The sequence below is a fragment of the Xyrauchen texanus genome, chromosome 15, assembly GCF_025860055.1.
Source record: "Xyrauchen texanus isolate HMW12.3.18 chromosome 15, RBS_HiC_50CHRs, whole genome shotgun sequence".
In the NCBI taxonomy this organism is placed as follows: Eukaryota; Metazoa; Chordata; class Actinopteri; order Cypriniformes; family Catostomidae; genus Xyrauchen; species Xyrauchen texanus.
The window spans coordinates 34,571,008-34,591,033 of NC_068290.1; the positions used below are offsets into that span (position 1 = coordinate 34,571,008).

Here is a 20,026-nt window from a genome sequence, read left to right on the forward strand (position 1 = left end):
TAAATCACTAAAGCCTTTTGCTTGACTTTACATGTATATAGATCATTCAGATGTAGCTGTGTCTTGCCGATTATCGTACTGGCTTCATTTACCATCTTGGTCATCTTGACCCTGTTTTTAACTCTCAAATTATCATACCACAAGGTCATGTTAAAAGTTAAAATACTTTCAACTAAATTTGTATAGACCATTTCAATTATGTTCTAACTCACACCAAAGTGATTTACCTTTGTTGAGCTTTCTTACAGATGCTGTCAGTATTCTCTATAAAACTAAGTTGAGCATCTATGTGTGTCCCCAAATACTTAAAATTGCAAACAAATTAAATTGGATTCCCACAACGTATTACAGGTTCCAACTTCAAAATATGAAGGCTAATGGGCTAAAGCTAGCAGCAACACATCACATGCTTTTTAAACATCACTTCCATCAACTGTTAAACGGCGAATGCTTCCATGTATTAAAAAAAAGATGTGTTCCATTTGGGATGATAATACACTTTAAACTTTCTTACTATATGGCATGAGTGCATAGAGTGTATTGTAAGTGCATAGTATATAGTGCGTCATTTGAGACTATAGCAAGACTATAGAATACTGTAGCAAGCGCATGGGATGTTTGCAACCTAAAATGTAAAATTCTAGTTTTTATTTTGTCCTCGGGATCGTTGGATATGATTAATGAATCAACATTTTTTACGAAGCATACTCCTTGAATTAAAGCTGCTTAGTTTTTGTGAAGGGCCTTTGGCACGAAGTGAGGATACTTATAAGTACATGTTGATACTTTGAGAAAACACTCCCAGGATTATTTGGCCTCAATATCATGTAAAACAAATGCTATTATCCCTCATTATGTAAACTGCCTCTTTAAGGGAAACTTAAAACTCTGTACAGAGTTTAGAATCAAGACCAGACATGCACCCTCAGGGTTATAAACAACCTTTTTTTGCTGTAATTCAGCCCGATTACATTAAAATGTTTGCTTTTCCGTTTCTTTTTCATTCATTGTGCTTGCCTTAGTTATATGATGTAAGAATCTGAGAAAGTCTATGTAATGTAATGCCTGTGTGATCTGTAAAAAGCCAAATATACAGTCATTCCTTTCAGTTCCTCATCTTAGACGATAGCTGCTTAATCCTTCGAGTGCACAACTGGATTTTCACAGATAGCCCACAACAAATAACACTGGTGTGGGATGCACTGTACAGTAATTATAGGTGGACTTGTGAGGCGAAATGAGCTGTGGCTACATATTCTTTCTTGTGTTAGTTCATATTACGTTTCTCTTTCTGCAAAGCCGTGTTCATTACATTATCCATGACAAATGAGAATAACATTGCTTTGATCCATGGATGTCACCAGTATGGTTTACAGCAGGTATTGACACAAAGCAGCACAGATTTGCTGAAGACGACTCATAGGTTTGCCATAGGTTTGCAGTATAAGTATGATCTTTAACACAAGGCACATTTGTAATGTTGTTATTCCAGACTATGTCCTTCTGTAGGACAAGTGCTTGTGTGTAGTTTACATACGAGTGCTCATGAGACATCAAGCATATCACTGGACACACCCTGTATTGGTTGGCCTTTTTTTTAAAACATCTCTGGGAACATTCCTTTTATAGCACCTTGTAAAGCCTTGCTGGTCAACAATGCACTTAGATTTCCCTCCATCTGATGGTATGATGTTTCCCTCTATACAAGTATGATGTGTACTTGATGCATAACATGTCCATTAGCTTTTTTTATTTTTATATATATATGTACATATATAGAACTGGATTGCTCATGATGTCATATCTGTGAAGCCACTGCGCCGCCATATTGCTATGCCCAAATATTTCAATGTGCCTATTGACTTAATAAATATCATCTAATTTCAGCTAGTAAACATTAATCATTTGATCACCGATTTTATATCCCTACAACGTAAACATTCTACAAATGTAATTATTTATTTTTTTAAAGTCAGGAATTTTTCCTGTTTCTTGAAAGCACGAGCAAGTTGTTTATCTATAAACAGTATCCACCTCTAACAAACTTCATCAGCGAACAGATCAGCTGAATGTAAACGCGCTCACTGAAACTGAGGTAAGATACAAACAGACATTTTCAGTGTTTGTTCAGAGTTACTTGTTTTATGTTTTCATCAAAAAAGTGCCTTATTCTTGCGGTCACTTGAATAAGAGTGTGCTCTCTCTCTCTCCATCTATCACACACGCAGCTCCTGAGGGAGACACGCAAAGCTGGTTCAAATTAAACTGATACGCTAGGTTTAAATAGCAAACGAATTTGTTATTTATGACATATATCCATGTATGACAATAGCGAGCACTTCAATATGAAAACAGGCAAATCCCGGGCATTTTAGGTGAATTAAAAATCCCGGTTTTACTTTTTTTAAGGATGCTCCAAGGCAAATGGACTTGTTGTCACCCCAAAACAAGCAAATATTACAGCTTTTCCTACTTACATTATGACTTGTGGACAGTTTTGCCGCTTCCTTTGGTGATCATTGTGCTGCACTGATAGACTGAACACCGGAGCAGGTGAATGCTCTGATATCTCGATCCGTGTATATCTTCTCCCTCATAACGAATATTATCCATAACTTACTAATTAAATATGATGCTGTCAAGAAGCCATTCGACTCCACTCTCTTTATGTGCCCTCTTAAAGAGACAGTTCTGGTTTTTAGCAGCTGTTTTTTTACAAATGGACACTAGAAAGCAGGTTATTGCGAAAAAGCTGTGTTCCTGTTTACATGCACTGTATAAGCGGGAAACCTTTGATCCCATATACACGCGGCTAGGTCAGTAAGCAGCTTTCTCCACAGCAACGTAATTTCCCAGTGACGCTTGTGTAAATTACAAACATGGCTTTCGAGGAAGACTTCACTGTTTTATTCTTTGTTGTTTCACTTTATTACCAGATATCCCAGAGTGGTTGCTGTGTTTGTTTCCTTACCTTTTTACAGCAACCTGCAGCAGAATTGCGCTTCAATAGTGGGGTTTCCCTCTTAAATAAAATTGCAGAAGGGGCCATCAATATTTTAGAGTGGTGTTTTAAATGTGTATAGTTTATAGTGTATGTGCTTTTCACACTCTACTCCCAGAAATGTTTTGTTGACTTGTTGTTGGGCTCCATCCTATAACGATATTCGGTTTGTTCACACACATGTGTACTCTTAAAAAATAGGTTAGAATGCCGCTTATGTGTTTACATGGCTTTCTCTGGGAGAAACCTAGGTGTGTTAAACCACTTAATTCCCTAAACGGCATAAGGAATTCGGCATTCTTGTTTACATGACGTTTCAGAATGCCGCTTTCTGCAAATACCCTGGAATAACCGCTTTCTTAGGTGCATGTAAACGTGGTCAATGTAAACACCTGTAAACACTCATCCACTCGTGCGATTCACTCAAAGCTTAAGCGAAAGCAAAACACTGCGATATCAGTGGCTTGCGAAGAGCAAAATGGTTTGCATGCACTGCGCTCGTCTGTTTTTTTGACTATCGCAGTTTAAATAGTGTGTATCGAGTTCAAGCTCGGAGATGGAAGGAAGGAGATGGAGAGCAGTGATGCAGTGAAGTAAGGCTCTATATTTCTCTGCCTTCAACACTCTGCGTGGTCTCTTTTCTGTGCTTTTCCCATTTCAATCAGATCAGTGTAACACAATCTTTGTCAACAAACTTCTCAGAGTCTTCAGCTTCACAACAACATACAACAGTCACTGGTCACTCATGTTGTTCTCTCTCTCCCGTCTGGCGGTGGTTTGGCTGTTTTTATGCCGCTCTCTATGCTCACTGGAATTAGAGATAGGTGTTAGACATAATTTAGCTCAGGTGCAAGCACCCTTACCGCTTTCTCTCTCTCCGGACGGGTGCTCGACCACGCCCCCGCTGCCACATAGTGTTTAGCTTCCCATTCAGCTCATAACTTAATAAACTTGTTGCATGATTATGAGGAGGGATTACAACAAGTGGTAGATTGGCATGACACATGCAGGTGCAAGGCACTTCATAAAAATAAATACATAGTCCTTTCTTCCACTGTTAATTGCGTGACAGTGATTAACATGTGACCTAGGGTGCCAACTCTGCTCTAGACCTTATCATCATGGTGGTGACTTTTGCACCGTTAAAATTTTCTTCTGAAAATGTAAAATTCCATTTTATTCTAGTTTTATAAGTGAAATACTAGCAACAAATCACAACAGGCCAAATATGCTTTTTTTTTCATAAACGAGAAATGTATGTGATTTTGAATACACAAAGCTTCTTATGTGGCTCTTTCTAGTTGTCTCTTCCTTACAGAACATTCTGTCCAGCTGCGAGCAGAGCGGCAGTCTGATGCACACTGTGTCAAATTATGCAAATGCATCTGTTAGAGTGAAAAGACAAAGACCATTGACTGTAAGAGGGCTTTGTGAGGGGGACATCTGCTCTGCCAGTTTCAGACCTTCAACAAATGACCACCACTGTAAATGTTCATATCTTTTAGAGCTTTTCTGAATGGACCATCTCTGTCTTTGACAGCGTTTCTCAACAGCTGCGGCTGATGCAGCATCTTTAGAGAGCTCTGACCCCTTAAGGGGCCCTCCTCCCTCTGGTGTCCTTTACGCTTGTGTTGGCAGGGAAGTGCCACATACCGGGCCCTCAGAGGGAGTCTAGAGGAAAGGACAGTCTGTGTACTGTCACCTCTCTTTCAAATGCCCCTGCGGTGAACCGTCTCTTACCAGAGCTCGCTCAAGGATTGATGGAGGCTGTTGTTTCACACTGATCTTATATCAGCTCTGCAGCCTTTTTGATGCAGGCTGGGTTTGGGATTTTGCAGGAGGAGCTTTCGTAGACCAGCATAAAAGGGCAACCAATGCTGTCAGACCTCCTTGATGTTTGGCACATACCGGTAGAATAACAGAGGGGTGGAGCTGCAATGCTGCAGTCATACAGAGGCTATTTATAATGGCGGCCAATCTATGCATCAGGCATTCTGGGAGGGGACGAGTCTATGGAGCCCAGTGCCGCAGTTGTGCTAAAAATAGACTCAGAGGTCACCGGATCTGAGTCTTGAGCACTAGAGAGCAGCTTTTAATACCATTCCCACTGCGACCAGGGCTGAGCAGGTTAAGAAAGACAACAACCCTCTGTGTCACTTAGATGTTTTGTTTCTCAAGCGTCTTTTCTGTCAGAGTCTTTCTTGTCAGTGATAGACGCACCCTTACTCAACCTCCTGCTAGAGTGAAGCACATCTCTGTCATTTTATTCTTTTAGCTGGCGAGTAGCAGCTAGTGGTAAAACAATGTGGGTCTTCTATCATCATTTACTCATCCTCGTGTTAGGAATATTATAAAGGTGAGTAAATGATGACCAAATTAAGCATTTTATGTGAACTACAATAATTGTTTTTTTTTTTTTGCTGCTTGTTTAATTAAAGCTACACAATTCTAGAACATTTTGTCACAACTTGATTTCATTGGATTCTATCCATTTAAATGTGTAAAATGGGATTTTACTCAATCCATTTAAGTTGTGACGTACTTTTTGTGGTGTTAATGTGGCATTAGCCGTGTTTCCACTATCGGGCATTATGAGGGCGTGCTTGTGCGTGCCAGGGCCAGTTGCGTTCCCACTGTCACTTCCGGGGCTTCAACGTACTACCTTGGGGCTTTCTCAGGGCCAAAGTATTACCCTTGGGCCAAACAAGGCGGGGTCAATGTCAATGGCAGAGTTTCGCCGAACTTGCCATTTTGTGTATCTGGTGCACAACAGTACAGGTTCAGGAACAAATAGAACAATTGCGGGTACAGTACAAATCCATTAAAAAGCACAATGGACATAGCAGAGCCCAAAGAAAGAACTTTTCATGGTTCGAGATCATGGAAGATGTGTTGGGACATCGTCCTGCTGTTAGTAGAGACACCACTCGGGACACCATGGCTATTACAGTCATTAAGTTGTCAACGCTAACCTACCTTGCTAGCTAGCTAGTGTTTACAAACAATATAAACTTGATATTCAAGTTAGCTAGATAACATTATACCTCAGCTTGAGCTTCCCTCTTGCTTATGAAATGGCAGAGTTTGTGACGTTGGCACTAGGGCAGCATATTAAGGGTGGGTTTTCAGGTAGTAGTGTGGTGCTATTGGCCCGACGGTGGGAACGCTGATCAGTTTTGGTCTCGCGGCAGTCCTGGCTCGCACTGGCCCAATAGTGGAAAAGCAGCTATTGATGAAACTGAGCAGAGGATTTCCATTTCTGAACATGCTTTGCATGGGACTCGATTCGGAGAGTAAATTTGTAAAAAAATAAATAATATTTGACATGTTTTTGTGCAAGATGAATATAAAATGGGATACTTGTTAGTGTTTAATGTTTTACTATGTTGAGATTTAGAAGAGTTTCTGTTTTGTTGAAGTTTTGGGGGTTATGATAAGTTATCATTATGGTGAAGAGTGAAGCTTGAGCTAACAACGAGGACAGGTAGATGTCGCACATGAAATTGATTGCTTTCTTTGTTGAGCAAATGCTGTTTTAAACATATAGTAGCATAGTTACTAAACTACACTCTGTAGTGCTTCCAACCAGCACGTATTCACATTCAACATTCAATTTCACTAGTAAGTACATAAAGAAATATATTAATTTTAGTTACATTGACAAATATAATTTTGTTGGGTTTACCCAATTCGACTGTTCTTTTTACAAAAAGTGTTTGTGTTGAGATTACATAGTAATTTTAAGTTAAGAAAACTAATTTCAAGTTCAGCCAAGGAGCAATTTATTGAGTGTATCCGTTTAATAATTTGTATGTTTTTTTCTTCATGAAAATGTAAGTAGAAAGTGTTTGCAAGCCAGTACCTTGTGTCTGGGCAAAATTCAAAAGTGCTAAAGATAATGGAGGTGCCTTGCTTGTCTCCACGGAAACCAATAATCATTGCCACATGAAAGGAGGCAGAGACGCCCTCCTGCAGCCAACAAAACTACAGTTTTTTTTAGGAGACGCTAAAAGGTACAATTGAAAACATATTTGTCTGTCAACTTCAGACACTGACGTGTTTTACATTTTCAGAGCAATGGAGGGTGCAGCTTTTTCAGTCTTGTTTTTCTCTATTTTGTGTTAATTTATTGGACAGAGTGTACCGCCTCAGATCTTGTTGATATATGACATTCCTTGATGTGTTGTGGCTGAGCGGGAAACAAGTACCCTTGACTAACTGACAGAATTATTTGAGGTTGTCCCTCAGTGAAGTTGTTCCTCACTCAACCTCAAACAAGCTGACTTGTTGCTAAAACTCAGCTCTAGTCTTTTGTAGCTTGAATTTGGAAAAATAAATTTGAGGATCTGATTTGTATATTTAACAGCAGTGAACAGCAACAAACTACCTCACGTCGGGTCGTTTCATAAGTCTTACGTAAACACACTGCCATCAAGAACACTTGTGTGCTGATAAGTGATTTGTTAGAAGTAAAGCCACAAACTGTGTCTGGACTTGTTGTGTTTTCCCTCGAGTTTGATTTCAAATTCGTGAGTAAATCGTGAACCTGTATGAGGATGAATGGATTAAATCTGTTCAGTTTGTAGACTAAAACACCAGGAAAAAAAAGATTTTTCAAGCCAACGGTTACCTCAGGAATTTCTAATGTTTTTTTTAGAATAGCAGTTTATGAGTAAAATAAGGTCTGTGGTTAACATTACTGGAAGGGTTTTTCTTGTTTTGTTCTACAACAGGTTGCTCAACACATTTTGTAATGTTCATAATTCAATTCATATGAGAGGGCAAAATCGCAAGATATCGTACAAACCAAGTCTTTGATTTCAGTGAAATACAAGAGTGCATTTAACACACTGACGTTTCAGTGCAACAGAATCGCTGCGATAAAGTGTGGAAAGCTTCTTTATTTTGCTTGGGCGATCAGCGACAGACCACCTCTGAGATGGGGCCGCATTGGAAATATTATTACGACTGCATTGTCATTTGTCTGGGTAAAATGAAAAGGACATTTGTACCATCTTTGCTTGTGCTCTCTTTTTGGGCCTCGCTGAGCTATAAAAGCTCCCTTCATTTCACTATATACAAAAACAAATAATAAAGGGCAACAAAAATTTCTGATGGTTTATGGAGACTTTTTATGGTTTGAATGGAGCTTGATTTATTAGGCAGGATAAAGCTGAGATGAACAAGTGTGAGTTGGATGGTGAACTGTTCCTGACAGTGTGGAGCACGAGCTGTTGGTTTAAGAACGGCAGGCAAAAGGAAATTGACTTGAGGCTTTGTGAATAGAGAAAAAAAGGATTCATACTGTAAGTCCTGTTAAAGCTGACTCTTTCTAACAGGGATCACTGGACTCTTTTCAGTCTGGTAGGAACTATGAAGTGAATGTAAATAAATGAATGGTGTTGGGGCTTCATGTAACCACTCTTGTCTTTTTTCCCCATCTCAGTCTCGATTACAGGAACATTCCAGATTCAGCATAGTTCAAGTTATCATCCCTCAGTTTGTAAAAGCAAAAAATGCATTTACAGTTATGCATTTACTGTGGAATTGCTCGATTAACCTTATCTGTGCACAATTTTTCCAAACTTCTGTCATAACCATTTAAACCCAGTAACCAGAAAACGACGTGATGTAACTATTTGCAAATTACTGTTTACATGGAGCAAACTCCGCTCACTGGAATAGTATGCGAACTAGAAGTTTATCTGCCAGTTGTGCTATCCCAAAAATAACAGAGAACTAATTCCGAGGTGAAATGTCTATTGAGTGGCACTTAAAAAAAAATTATATATATATATATATATAATTATGAAAATGTGTGTGTATATGTGTGTGTATATATATATATATATATATATACACACATATACACACATATACACACACATTTTCATAATTATTTATTTATATATATATATGTAAGGTTTTTAAGGTCAAGGCTATATTGAGTTTAATATCAACAAAACCTACCTCCCTTCTAGGGTTGTCACGATACCAACATTTCTGTAGTAAAATTTCATGATTCTCAAAACCAATTTCTATACCACAGCAACTGTGCCCACTTTTTAGCACATCCATGTCACGCTTTTTTGCTTATTTAAAAAGATACATTTCAATGTAAATAATAAATGTTTCCTTCATGTTTTTTAATTAAGTAAACATTACTTTTTCCATGAATTTCATGTTGTGAAGTTTAATTCAAATTCAGCATCAGAATGGTGTGTAATCACTTTTTTGGTGTGTAAACGTAATTAAAATTAAATTAGAACAATTGCTTTTCAACATAGCATTGCATTTAAAAAAATAAATAATTTACAATTAAAGTGCTTTTGTAAAGATAAAATGCTGCACAGCAGATCATCACAGTATAAATGAAAACATCGATAAAACATTTCAGTACAAGTGCACTCTTGCTTGTAAGATATTGCTTCTACATTATTATTATTATTATTATTAATCTTCTTATACATTTTAGTGAATATTATATTTAACTAAGTAGTAACATATTTCTGTCACAAGTTGAATCAAGCTTTTATTTTGATATGGAGGCTTTTTATTTTGTGTGTGTTTTTGATGGTAGCTTCACACCTCCGGATAAGCAGTTGTTTAAATGGCCTGGTGTGATTATTACAGCACAAAATGCTGCAGTTTAATTATGTAAACATAGTCTGCATGCACTACGTGCTTCACAGTGAATAACCGCTCTGTTCTGTCATCTATTACAAGACGCACAATGCTCTGAATGCTCTAATGTCGTGATTTTATCATAATAACGGCTTCACACAATCACTGTAAATCATGCAGCACGTGCATTAATTGTGCCAGGTAAGTAAAGAATTTGTTTTTGGGGGGGGTTCTCCCCTTTTTCCTCCCCTTTTTCTCCCCAATTTGGTATGCCCAATTCCCAGTGCGCTCTAGGTTCTCGTGGTGGCGTAGTGACTCAACCCGGGTGGCTGAGGATGAATCTCAGATGCTTCTGTGTCTGAGACCATCAATCCGGGCATCTTATCATGTGGCATGTTGAGCGTGTTACCGGGGAGACCTAGTGCGTGTGGAGGCACACGCTATTCTCCATGGCATCCACGTACAAATCACCATGTGCCCCACCGAGAGCGAGAACCACATTATAGCGACCAAGAGGAGGTTAACCCAATATGACTCTACCCACCCTAGCAACTGGGCCAATTGGTTGCTTAGGAAGCCTAACTTGAGTCACCCAACACGCCCTGGATTTGAACTCGCGACTCCGGTTGTGGTAGTCAGCGTCTTTACTTGCTGAGCTACCTACGCCCCAGACTACAAACAAATATAGATTTAGACATCTTTACAGCTTAAATAACACACAGTTTTGCTTGGAAGGGTGAATGTACTTTTAACTTAAATAGGAGCTGCTCATTTCTACTTTTAAACCCTCTGGAATGCCACGTCCCATCGACTTTCATTGTAAGTGTACAGTTTTACTGGACTCACAATTTTTGAATGTTTTTACAAACTGAGGGACAACTTGAAATTATTGTCTGTGGTAATCTACAGGATTTCTGGCATCAGCTTAACTTGTTTTGAACCTGGAATTTTCTTTTACTATGTTGTTTAATGAAAAGCAGGGGATGTTTTTAGGAAAGTTTTAGCCAGTACTCATCTTGAATGCATTTCAAATGATTTGTTGTTTTATTGAAAACTGTGGCCTTTTGTTGCACATTTCTTCACCTAACCACAATATTTCACATTGCGGGTTTGTAATTAGGGGTTTCATGACACGGCTAGAAAGGCTTGTGGTTAAAACTTGCCATTTTTGATTATAAGCTCAGTAGACCCTTGAAGACTTCTGAACTGTGTCCCCTACACACCCTCGCGCACACACCATAGAAGGAAGCATTTATTGTTTTCAGAGGCCAAGAAAGAGAGCAGGTTGCCCAGGGGCTGGCTAGGGTGAAGTTGAAGCATAATCCCTATGGCACGGTCGTAGATGTTGTCATTGGGGGTTGGGTGTGTAAATCCAAATGAACCTCTCCATCTTTTCCTTGCTCCCTGACAAGTGAAAGCACAAAGGCAGTTTGTCATTTCTGAGCAAGATTAAAAGTCACTTCCAGCAGCGCTGCTCATTTATTCTCTATGGTGACTGGGGTTTTGGGCTGCTAACAGCCAAGTTGGTCTCCATAGGGCCAGACAAAAGCAGCACGTCTCAATGCTTTTCTTATGAGGGGCCCCTCTTGAGCGAACAGCAGACCGGCATTGGCCTCCTCGTCTGGGACATAGCTGGCCCCGCTGTGGTTTTCTCTCTGATCATAAAGTTTGTACTGAATTAGATGAAAAAAACGTACTTCTCAAGTACTTTCCTTAGGTACAGGTTATATGAAAACATTCTCGGCCACTACTTCATCTGGCATGTTTGCATAGTCTTTTGACCCATGTCAAAATAACTTTTTTTTACCTATATTTTAATAACAGCAATGAAAATGTATAAATGCTGAGCCCAGGTTAGTGTAGCAACCAGCGCTTGACATGAACTTTTTGGCTAACCGGCCACTGTGGCTAGTGGTGTTTCAAAGTCATAAACCACTCAGATTTTTTTAATCTGATGGCTTCTCAGCTCCGTGGCCTTGCAGCATAGTAAAGTGCCCACTACAAGCACACTTGATCTCAGCGGTGCAGTACACCAGTTGGCTATTGTTTGCCCATTTTATCATGAAAACCTAGTGTTCAGACATCCTACTCAGTTGATGTACTTCTTTTTGCACACAGTGTAACAGAGATATTATGCATATTCCTACACAGTGCCTCTCTGTATGGTCAGCAGGTGACAGGGATCACTCGCACATCCTCATTACATCTGCTTGGCCCTGATCTGCCTGCTGTCAAACCTTTAGAGTGATATTCCGTTCTTTAAGAAGCCCTTCAGACTCAGGAAGTCATGAATAAAAGAAGTCCTGTATTCCTCAATAATCTCCTCTGGAATTGTTCTAATCTCTGTGCCCTGAAAATGACTTGACACTGGTGGAAGTGGTTTAAGGAATGGCCGTTTCTTCCCTGCAATTGTGTGGTCCCTTTTGGTGTGTGTGTTTAGCCAAACTCCAGGGATTTGATAGGGCTGTTAATGAGAAGTTGTGGGCAAACGCTTCATGCCTTTCAGTTATGGCTCCTGTAGCCACAGGGCTGGACTGTAGATCACTAACTATTGTGGCAATGAGAGGACAGGGGTCTAATGATGTGACTATGAAAAAAAATATTTCTGAAGCCAAACCCAATATTTTTACATGAATGTTCGTGGTCACTTAACGAGGTGGTCTAAATTAAAGGACAAGTACACCCAAAAATGATAATTCTGTCATCATTTAAACCTCAAGCTCATGTCAGTCCAAACCAAAATGACATTTTTTGTTTTTGTTTTTGTGGATCACAGAATTAGATGTTTTGAAGAATGTTCCAGACATCTTTAGCCATTTGATACTCTTATTTGAGGAACAGATTATAATTTAAAATAATTTTTCAAGTTAGATACAAGTTAAGATTAGTAATAGCAATAGTTCACCCAAAAATGAAAATTCTCTAGTTATTTTCTCACACTCATGGCATCCCAGATGCGGTTTTTCTTCTGCTGCACACAAACAAAGATTTTTAGAAGAATATTTCATCTCTACAGGGTTATAAAATGCAAGTGAAATCTCCACTTTCACTATCAGTATCACTATGTGAAAGTAAGTTTGGAGATTTATAGTCAAATAAAAATAAAGCACTTCAATATTTATCTGTTTCTCACCCACACCTATCATATCACTTCTGAAGACATGGATTAAAACCACCGGAGTCTTAAGGATTACTTTTATGCTGCCTTCATTTAATTTTTTTGTGCTGGCCACCATTCACTTGCATTGTAAGTGCCTAACTTGTATTTATAATTTTTGTATTTAATTTTTTTTTTTTGCTTCTGGTGATTCCAAATTTATTTATTTTTTGTGGAAATTAGCATTATGCCACCAGTGGTGTTAACTGAGCCTAACTTGTAATTTTTTCTCTTAAAATCTCACTATCCACCAAACTCTCAAACATGCTTCCGCATATTATAACTTTGCACTCTGCATTCAGTTATTAGATAGGCATGAACCAATCGTTTACAACTTAAAACCTGGTGCAAGGCATCGTGACCCGACAAGTTTAAATATATATGTACGAGAATGTGATTTGAGAGCTACTGCTTAGGACTTTGGGATTTTCAGTGAATAACAACAAAAATTTCAGCCTGATCCTTGCGTAAAACTATCGTATGTCTACTTTTATGGTGCGTTTTTGTCATTTTTGGAGCTTGACAGGGCTTGATGACTGTTTCCTTCTGTTGTATGGAACAAAGCAGCATGGACATTCCTCGAAATTGCTCAGTTTTTGTTCTATGAAGTTAAATGATTTTATTTTATTTTTTTAACTATAGTAAATGATGACAGAATTTTCAGTTTTGCCTGAACTATTTCTTTACTTGCACCCATACACGTTTCAATGTTAATTGGCTGGTCTGTTAGAGCGCTATTGCAGCCTATTGATAAAGCAATAAAACTTCTGGACAAAGACACAGGAGGGGAGTCCCTGTCAGTGGCACAATGTCTGTGTGGCCATGGGTCACCTAGCTGCTCAGAATGGCAGATTTGTCCTCTCTCAAGAGGCCTGGGACCTTTAGGGAACACTACTTTAAGGAGAATTTGTCAAGAAAGTTTAAAAACCCTCTTGACAAAAGGCAAATACTCTTGTTGAAGGGATGAGGTCATGCACTATGTGTTTATCACAGGGGTCTTACAGTGGCAGTGTGGTGAGAGGCTAGTTTATCCCTACTGGTACCACAGTGTGGCTTATTTTTGGACACTTTTGTCAATTTTAGTGTCATACTGTGAATCCTAGGCATTTTGACAACTTTGTAAGGCTTAAAGTTTGGAATAAAAATGGAAATTTTGATTTCATATCGATTAGCTTTGCGAGTGTACATCTAAAACTTAACTTAACTTAAACTTTTAGAAGATATATGCATTTAAAATGTACAGTCATTAAAATTTTTGTCCAATAAGATGCTCTCTAGAATAAGAATGTACTCCTAAACTAGAATACCATCTTCCTCGACTAGCATAAGCAAGTAGCAATTCATGCGTTGTTGATTTGTCTTTTGTTATGCTGATTTTACTACCAAACGTCCTTTTTCAATAGGAAATGCATAAACACAAGAAACAATCCTCGGATTATCAAATTGTTTTATGGGGTCTTTAACTTGTGTTTTAGCTGCCATACTCATTTTGTGGAGCTTTTCTTATATGTTGTTGTCTCTTTGTTTCAGGTGGTACCAGAGACATCGGTTCAGCTCTCACCAGGATGTGTATGAGACACAGAAGCATTGAAGCAAAGCTCCGGCAGTTTTCAATGTAAATATCCACTTCAACACAACATGCGTCTGTTACACTGCAGTCAAACAGGGACCAGAAGCTCTTTCGAAGATAACTGTTTTTATTTCAGTAAAATAACTCCATAATTAAACCCAAAAAGTGTGGACAAACCTACACATTTTTTATTATTTTACATTTACAATTATGCACAATTTAAAGTCACGATATATTCTAGCGTGATGATTGATTTAATGAGACAAATACATAGTTTGCATGTGCTGCATGCTTCAAAATGAATGTGTGGAGCTGACGTTGTGCCTAAACCGACTGCATATTCCTTTTAAACCTCCTTGGCTCATACACGGGAAACACCATCATGAGCATCGAATATTTGTGACATGATGACAGCGAGTAGACTGCTAATTCACTTTATAGCACGCAGCACATACAGACTACATACTTATTAAATTAATTAGCAGCCTTTTGTGGGTTAATAATCACATTGAGTCATGCAGCGCCGGCTTTTCTGGAGGTTAGAAGCTACTGTTAAAAACACACAGAAACAGAAAGGGCTTTACTCCAAAATAAAAGCTTCTGTCAAAATAAAAGCTCTATTTAAATGGAAAAGAGTACGACAGAAATATATCACTACTGTATAGTTATGTAACATTCACTGTAATACTACTAATAATGATCAATAATAGTAATTGTATTATATTAAAGCAATATTGCACATCTGTGATGCTCTTTTGTGCAGCACATTATTTGACAAAAGTTACTCCAAAGTTGTATGTTGGATTGTGCTGTGAGTTTCTGTATATAAGCACTTAAATGCATACAAATAATACAATATTGTGTTGAAAATGTATTCCTAATACAAAGTTTTAAAGAATTTATTTATTTAGTCACCATTAAATAAATGAATGTGAAAAAAATTCAAATATACTTTCCAAAAAAGAAATAAAAACAGTTATAGGTATCGGCGAGAACTGAAAAGGAAATATCTGGACTCATATGCACATCCCTAATTTTTTTCCTTTGTTTATTTATTTGTTGAGTCAAATTTTTGTTTTTAGAGGCAACACACATATACACTTATTTATTGTAGGCTTTTAGGATCATGATAAACATAAATTCAGTTAAATGTGTACACACTTTTGTCTGGTACTATATATGGAGTACATCTGTAAGGGTCTGATCATTGCATGACAGGCTGTAATCTCATCACTTTTTTAACATGACTTTAACAAACTGTTACAGAACTATGTATGAGGTCTGAATATATGCAGTTGCCAGGCACAATAATGAATGTTGATTTTACCCTTGCAAATGCATTATACATGCATTAAGATATCATTAAATCTTGATTAAGGACCCTCTATAGTAAGGATTACCATAAACCAGCAGTCATATTGGCATTTTCTGTTAGTTTTATCTGTAGGGAAGAGGATAGCTGTTATTATGGTGGTAAAACCTTAGAGAATACAGGGAACCCCAGTCGTCTGTCTCTCCCAGAATTCCACACTATGTGGCATGCAAAACTCAGAGCTCTAATTTCAGGAGACATTTTGGAGAAATTCTTCATGCGTCTCCATGGCTATGCTATAAATCAGACATTTGTGGTCAGGCTGTCGGATTGCAGACGGGTTTCTAATTTTAAAGTTCCTCCCCGTAGCTGCCCAGCATGCAATGAGAAATGGTCACAAGCAGCCAATGATTAACTTAAGCATAGGCAAACAAGTGTTAAGTGTTAAATCAAATAAAATCAATACATTCAGTGACCTAAAAAATAACAGTTACAGTTACTACAGGCATGTAACACAGCAGGTACATGGAGATACCCTTTTGATAATGAGGTTTTATAACGAGCCTGAGCAAACAGAAAGCACGTTTTTATTATATTTTATGTATATTGTTTTATGTGTTTTTTCAGGGCCTTCATCGAGTGTCTGATAACCCCTCTGCAGGAGCAGATGGAAGAATGGAAACGAGGAGCAAACACACTTGATAAAGACCATGCTAAAGGTGCAAGACTCACCCGTCCCACCTGACTATTATCTGGCCTCTAATTCTCCTCTTTCTATGACATCACTTGTTTCCATTAAAATCCAGATTAGTTAAAACTGTTATGCAACTGATGCATCTGCTTTCTAACAGATGTGCTTCTAGTAGTTCTACCCCCTTCAAATAAGAGAGGTCATCTTTGTGTTTCAATATCTCCACAGAATATAAGAAGGCTAGACAGGAGATCAAGAAGAAATCTTCAGACACCCTTAAACTGCAGAAGAAAGCAAAGAAAGGTAATCTCAACACTAATGACATCACTTCCTGTGGGCGATCGTAGGATATAAGCGGGATAACTTTGTGCTCTGTGTGGAGCAAACTTTTAAATCGGTGTGAAATATTGACTCTGCGAGCAGAATGTTACATAACAAGTACAGTTAAATCCTCTGAATATTTCTTATCTGTAATAAAATCTGTGAAAACAGTTGCTGTGAATGATGAGAAACACTACAGATTTGTTACAGGAGCAAAATTTTAAGCCTGTTATGTCAGATGGTTTATTAGAAGCATAAAATATTATTAAAAAAAAATTTTTTTAGATGATATACAAAGGAGGGGGGTGATTACAAAGATTATTATAAACAGAACATGACTTCCTGCCTTAAACTGTAAAATCCTCAATCTAATCCTTTTATGAGGCTTTACCTGCCTGCAATGATGTAATAACTATGCGAGATTATACGTCAGATTATTACTGTGCATAAGAGGGTGAATATTACAAAGAACTGTTTGTGTCTGTGTCATATTTCTCCTCAAAATAAAAATTAAAAGTCCATCCATCCATCCATCTTCAACCGCTTATCCGAAGTCGGGTCGCGGGGGCAGCTGCTCCAGCAGGGGGCCCCAAACTTCCCTATCCCGAGCCACATTAACCAACTCTGACTGGGGGACCCCGAGGCGTTCCCAGGCCAGTGTGGAGATGTAATCTCTCCACCTAGTCCTGGGTCTTCCCCGAGGCCTCCTCCCAGCTGGACGTGCCTGAAACACCTCCCTAGGGAGGCGGCCAGGGGGCATCCTTACCAGATGCCCAAACCACCTCAACTGACTCCTTTCAACGCAAAGGAGCAGCGGCTCTACTCCGAGCTCCTCACGGATGACTGAGCTCCTCACCCTATCTCTAAGGGAGAAGCCCGCCACCCTTCTGAGGAAGCCCATTTCGGCCGCTTGTACTCGCGACCTAGTTCTTTCGGTCATGACCCAACCTTCATGACCATAGGTGAGGGTAGGAACAAAAATTGACCGGTAGATCGAGAGCTTTGCCTTTCGGCTCAGCTCTCTTTTCGTGACAACGGTGCGATAGAGCGAGTGCAATACCGCCCCTGCTGCCCCAATTCTCCGGGTAACCTTCCGCTCCATTGTCCCTTCACTCGTGAACAAGACCCCGAGGTACTTGAACTCCTTCACTTGGGGCAAAACCTCATTCCCTACCTGGAGTACGCACTCCATTGGTTTCCTGCTGAGAACCATGGCCTCAGATTTAGAGGTGCCAATCCTCATTCCAGCTGCTTCACACTCGACTGCCAAGCGATCCAGTGAGAGCTGAAGGTCACGGACCGATGATGACATGAAGACAACATCATCTGCAAAAAGCAGCGATGAGATCCCCAGCCCACCGAACCGCACACCTTCCCCACCCCGACTACGCCTCGATATCCTGTCCATGAATATCACAAACAGGATTGGTGACAAAGCGCAGCCTTGGCGGAGACCAACCCCCACATGGAATGAACTCGACTTTGTGCAGGAACCGGACACAGCTCTCGCTTTGGACTTACAGGGATTGGATCGCCCTATTTATTATCCTTTATTTTACCAGGATAGTCCCATTGAGATAAAAATCTCTTCTTCCAGGGAGTCCTGGCCAAAATGGCAGCACAAAAAGTTTCACATATACAATACAAACAAAAAATCGTACATAGAATGTAACCCAGCACTCATAAAATGGCAACAAAAGTTACTTTACAAAACATGCACACGTTTCCTTTAAATTGGTCAATAAGAGATTTTTAAAACCGTTTAAAGAGGGAGAGTTTGTATCATTATTATACTCTGCAGCTCATTCCATAACCAGGGGCATAGGAAGAAAAGGCAGTTTTACCAAGCTCTGAGCGTACTCTAGGAACCTTTAAAAGCAGTTTTGCACTAGATCTAGTGCTATAATTACAAATACAATAAGATAATAGGCGACAGATATAAATTGGTAATTTGCCTAACAATGCCTTAGCAATAAACATCAACATGTGTATTTTTCTCCTTTGAAACAAAGAAGTCCAACCCACCAATTCATATAAAGTACAATGATGAGTGCGTGAGGAGGCACTCGTCACAAAGCGTAAGGCAGCATGGTAAACACAATCCAATCTTTTTAGCGACGATGAACCTGCATGCATATAAATCACATCACCGTAATCCAATACTGATAGGAAACAGCTTTGAATAATTCTCTTTCTTGCTTCAAAAGGAAAACATTTATTTAAACGAAAGAGGAAACCCAGTTTTGGTCTAAGCTTTTTCAAGAGATTTTCAATATGTACATTAAAACCTAATTTTTTCATCCAACCATATGCCTAAGTATTTATAACAATTTACTCTTTCTATACAGTCCCCCTGTAAACTTAAAATCGAGCGATCTGTGTTGATGGAACAACGGGTGAAAAGCATATAATTAGTTTTTTCCGTGTTTAAAACCAGTTTCAAACTTGACAATGACAGTTGCAAAGACCGAAAAGAATCTTGCAGAAGCTCTATGGCTTGATTCAGAGAGTGTGCTACTGTATAAATGATTGTGTCATCAGCATATAGATAAGAAGGGATCCCCCCACCCCGTACTCCCGCAGCACCTCCCACAGTATATCCCGGGGGACCAGGTCATACGCCTTCTCCAGATCCACAAAACACATGTAGACCGGATGGGCATACTCCCAGGCCCCCTCCAGGATCCTTGCGAGAGTAAAGATCTGGTCCGTCGTTCCACGGCCAGGACGAAAAACGCATTATTCCTCTTCAATCCGAGGTTCGACAATCGGCCGAACCCTCCTCTCCAGCACCTTGGAGTAAACAGAGAGAGTGTGTGCCAACTACAGGGGTATCACACTTCTCAGCCTCCCTGGTAAAGTTTACTCCAAAATTAAAAGTAATAATAATAAATTATATTTTGCTTAAAGACAATCAAGACTTTTTTAATGACAATGAAGTAATTTAATTACACATTTATAAATGTAATTCTCATTACAGTAATGAGTTCAGATGTTTTGAGTTTGTTTGTAATTCTCATTCTTAATAATTATTTTCATTATTGAAATGGAGCAATGAAAATAATCCTGTTTGGACACAATTTTGTTTATAATTTTTTTTATTACCAAATTGAATAAAATAAATATTTTATGAAAGATATGTCAAATATAATGGGTAAAAACACAATTTCGAATAACAATGTATTTGCAATGAAAATAATATCACAATGCTAAAAATAGTAATGATCCTAAAAATGGACTAAATGTTTTTATTATTATTGTTGTTTGTTTGTTTAATTTGCGTTAATATAATTTGAATTATTGACATAAAAATGATTTCACATTGCTGTCACAATGGTTTATGGTTCAAA

General features: G+C 38.7%; 1 protein-coding gene across 5 annotated transcripts in view; it reads left to right on the top strand.

The window, feature by feature from the left end:
- Positions 1–20,026, top strand: part of LOC127655805 (protein MTSS 1-like) — a 103,099-nt gene that overhangs the window by 48,863 nt on the left and 34,210 nt on the right. For all 5 annotated transcript variants that reach the window (XM_052143785.1, XM_052143787.1, XM_052143786.1 and 2 more), the window contains 3 exons: positions 14,313–14,397; positions 16,292–16,383; positions 16,584–16,658. In XM_052143785.1, coding sequence (XP_051999745.1) covers positions 14,313–14,397; positions 16,292–16,383; positions 16,584–16,658 — 252 coding nt within the window. The remainder of the gene's footprint in view (positions 1–14,312; positions 14,398–16,291; positions 16,384–16,583; positions 16,659–20,026) is intronic.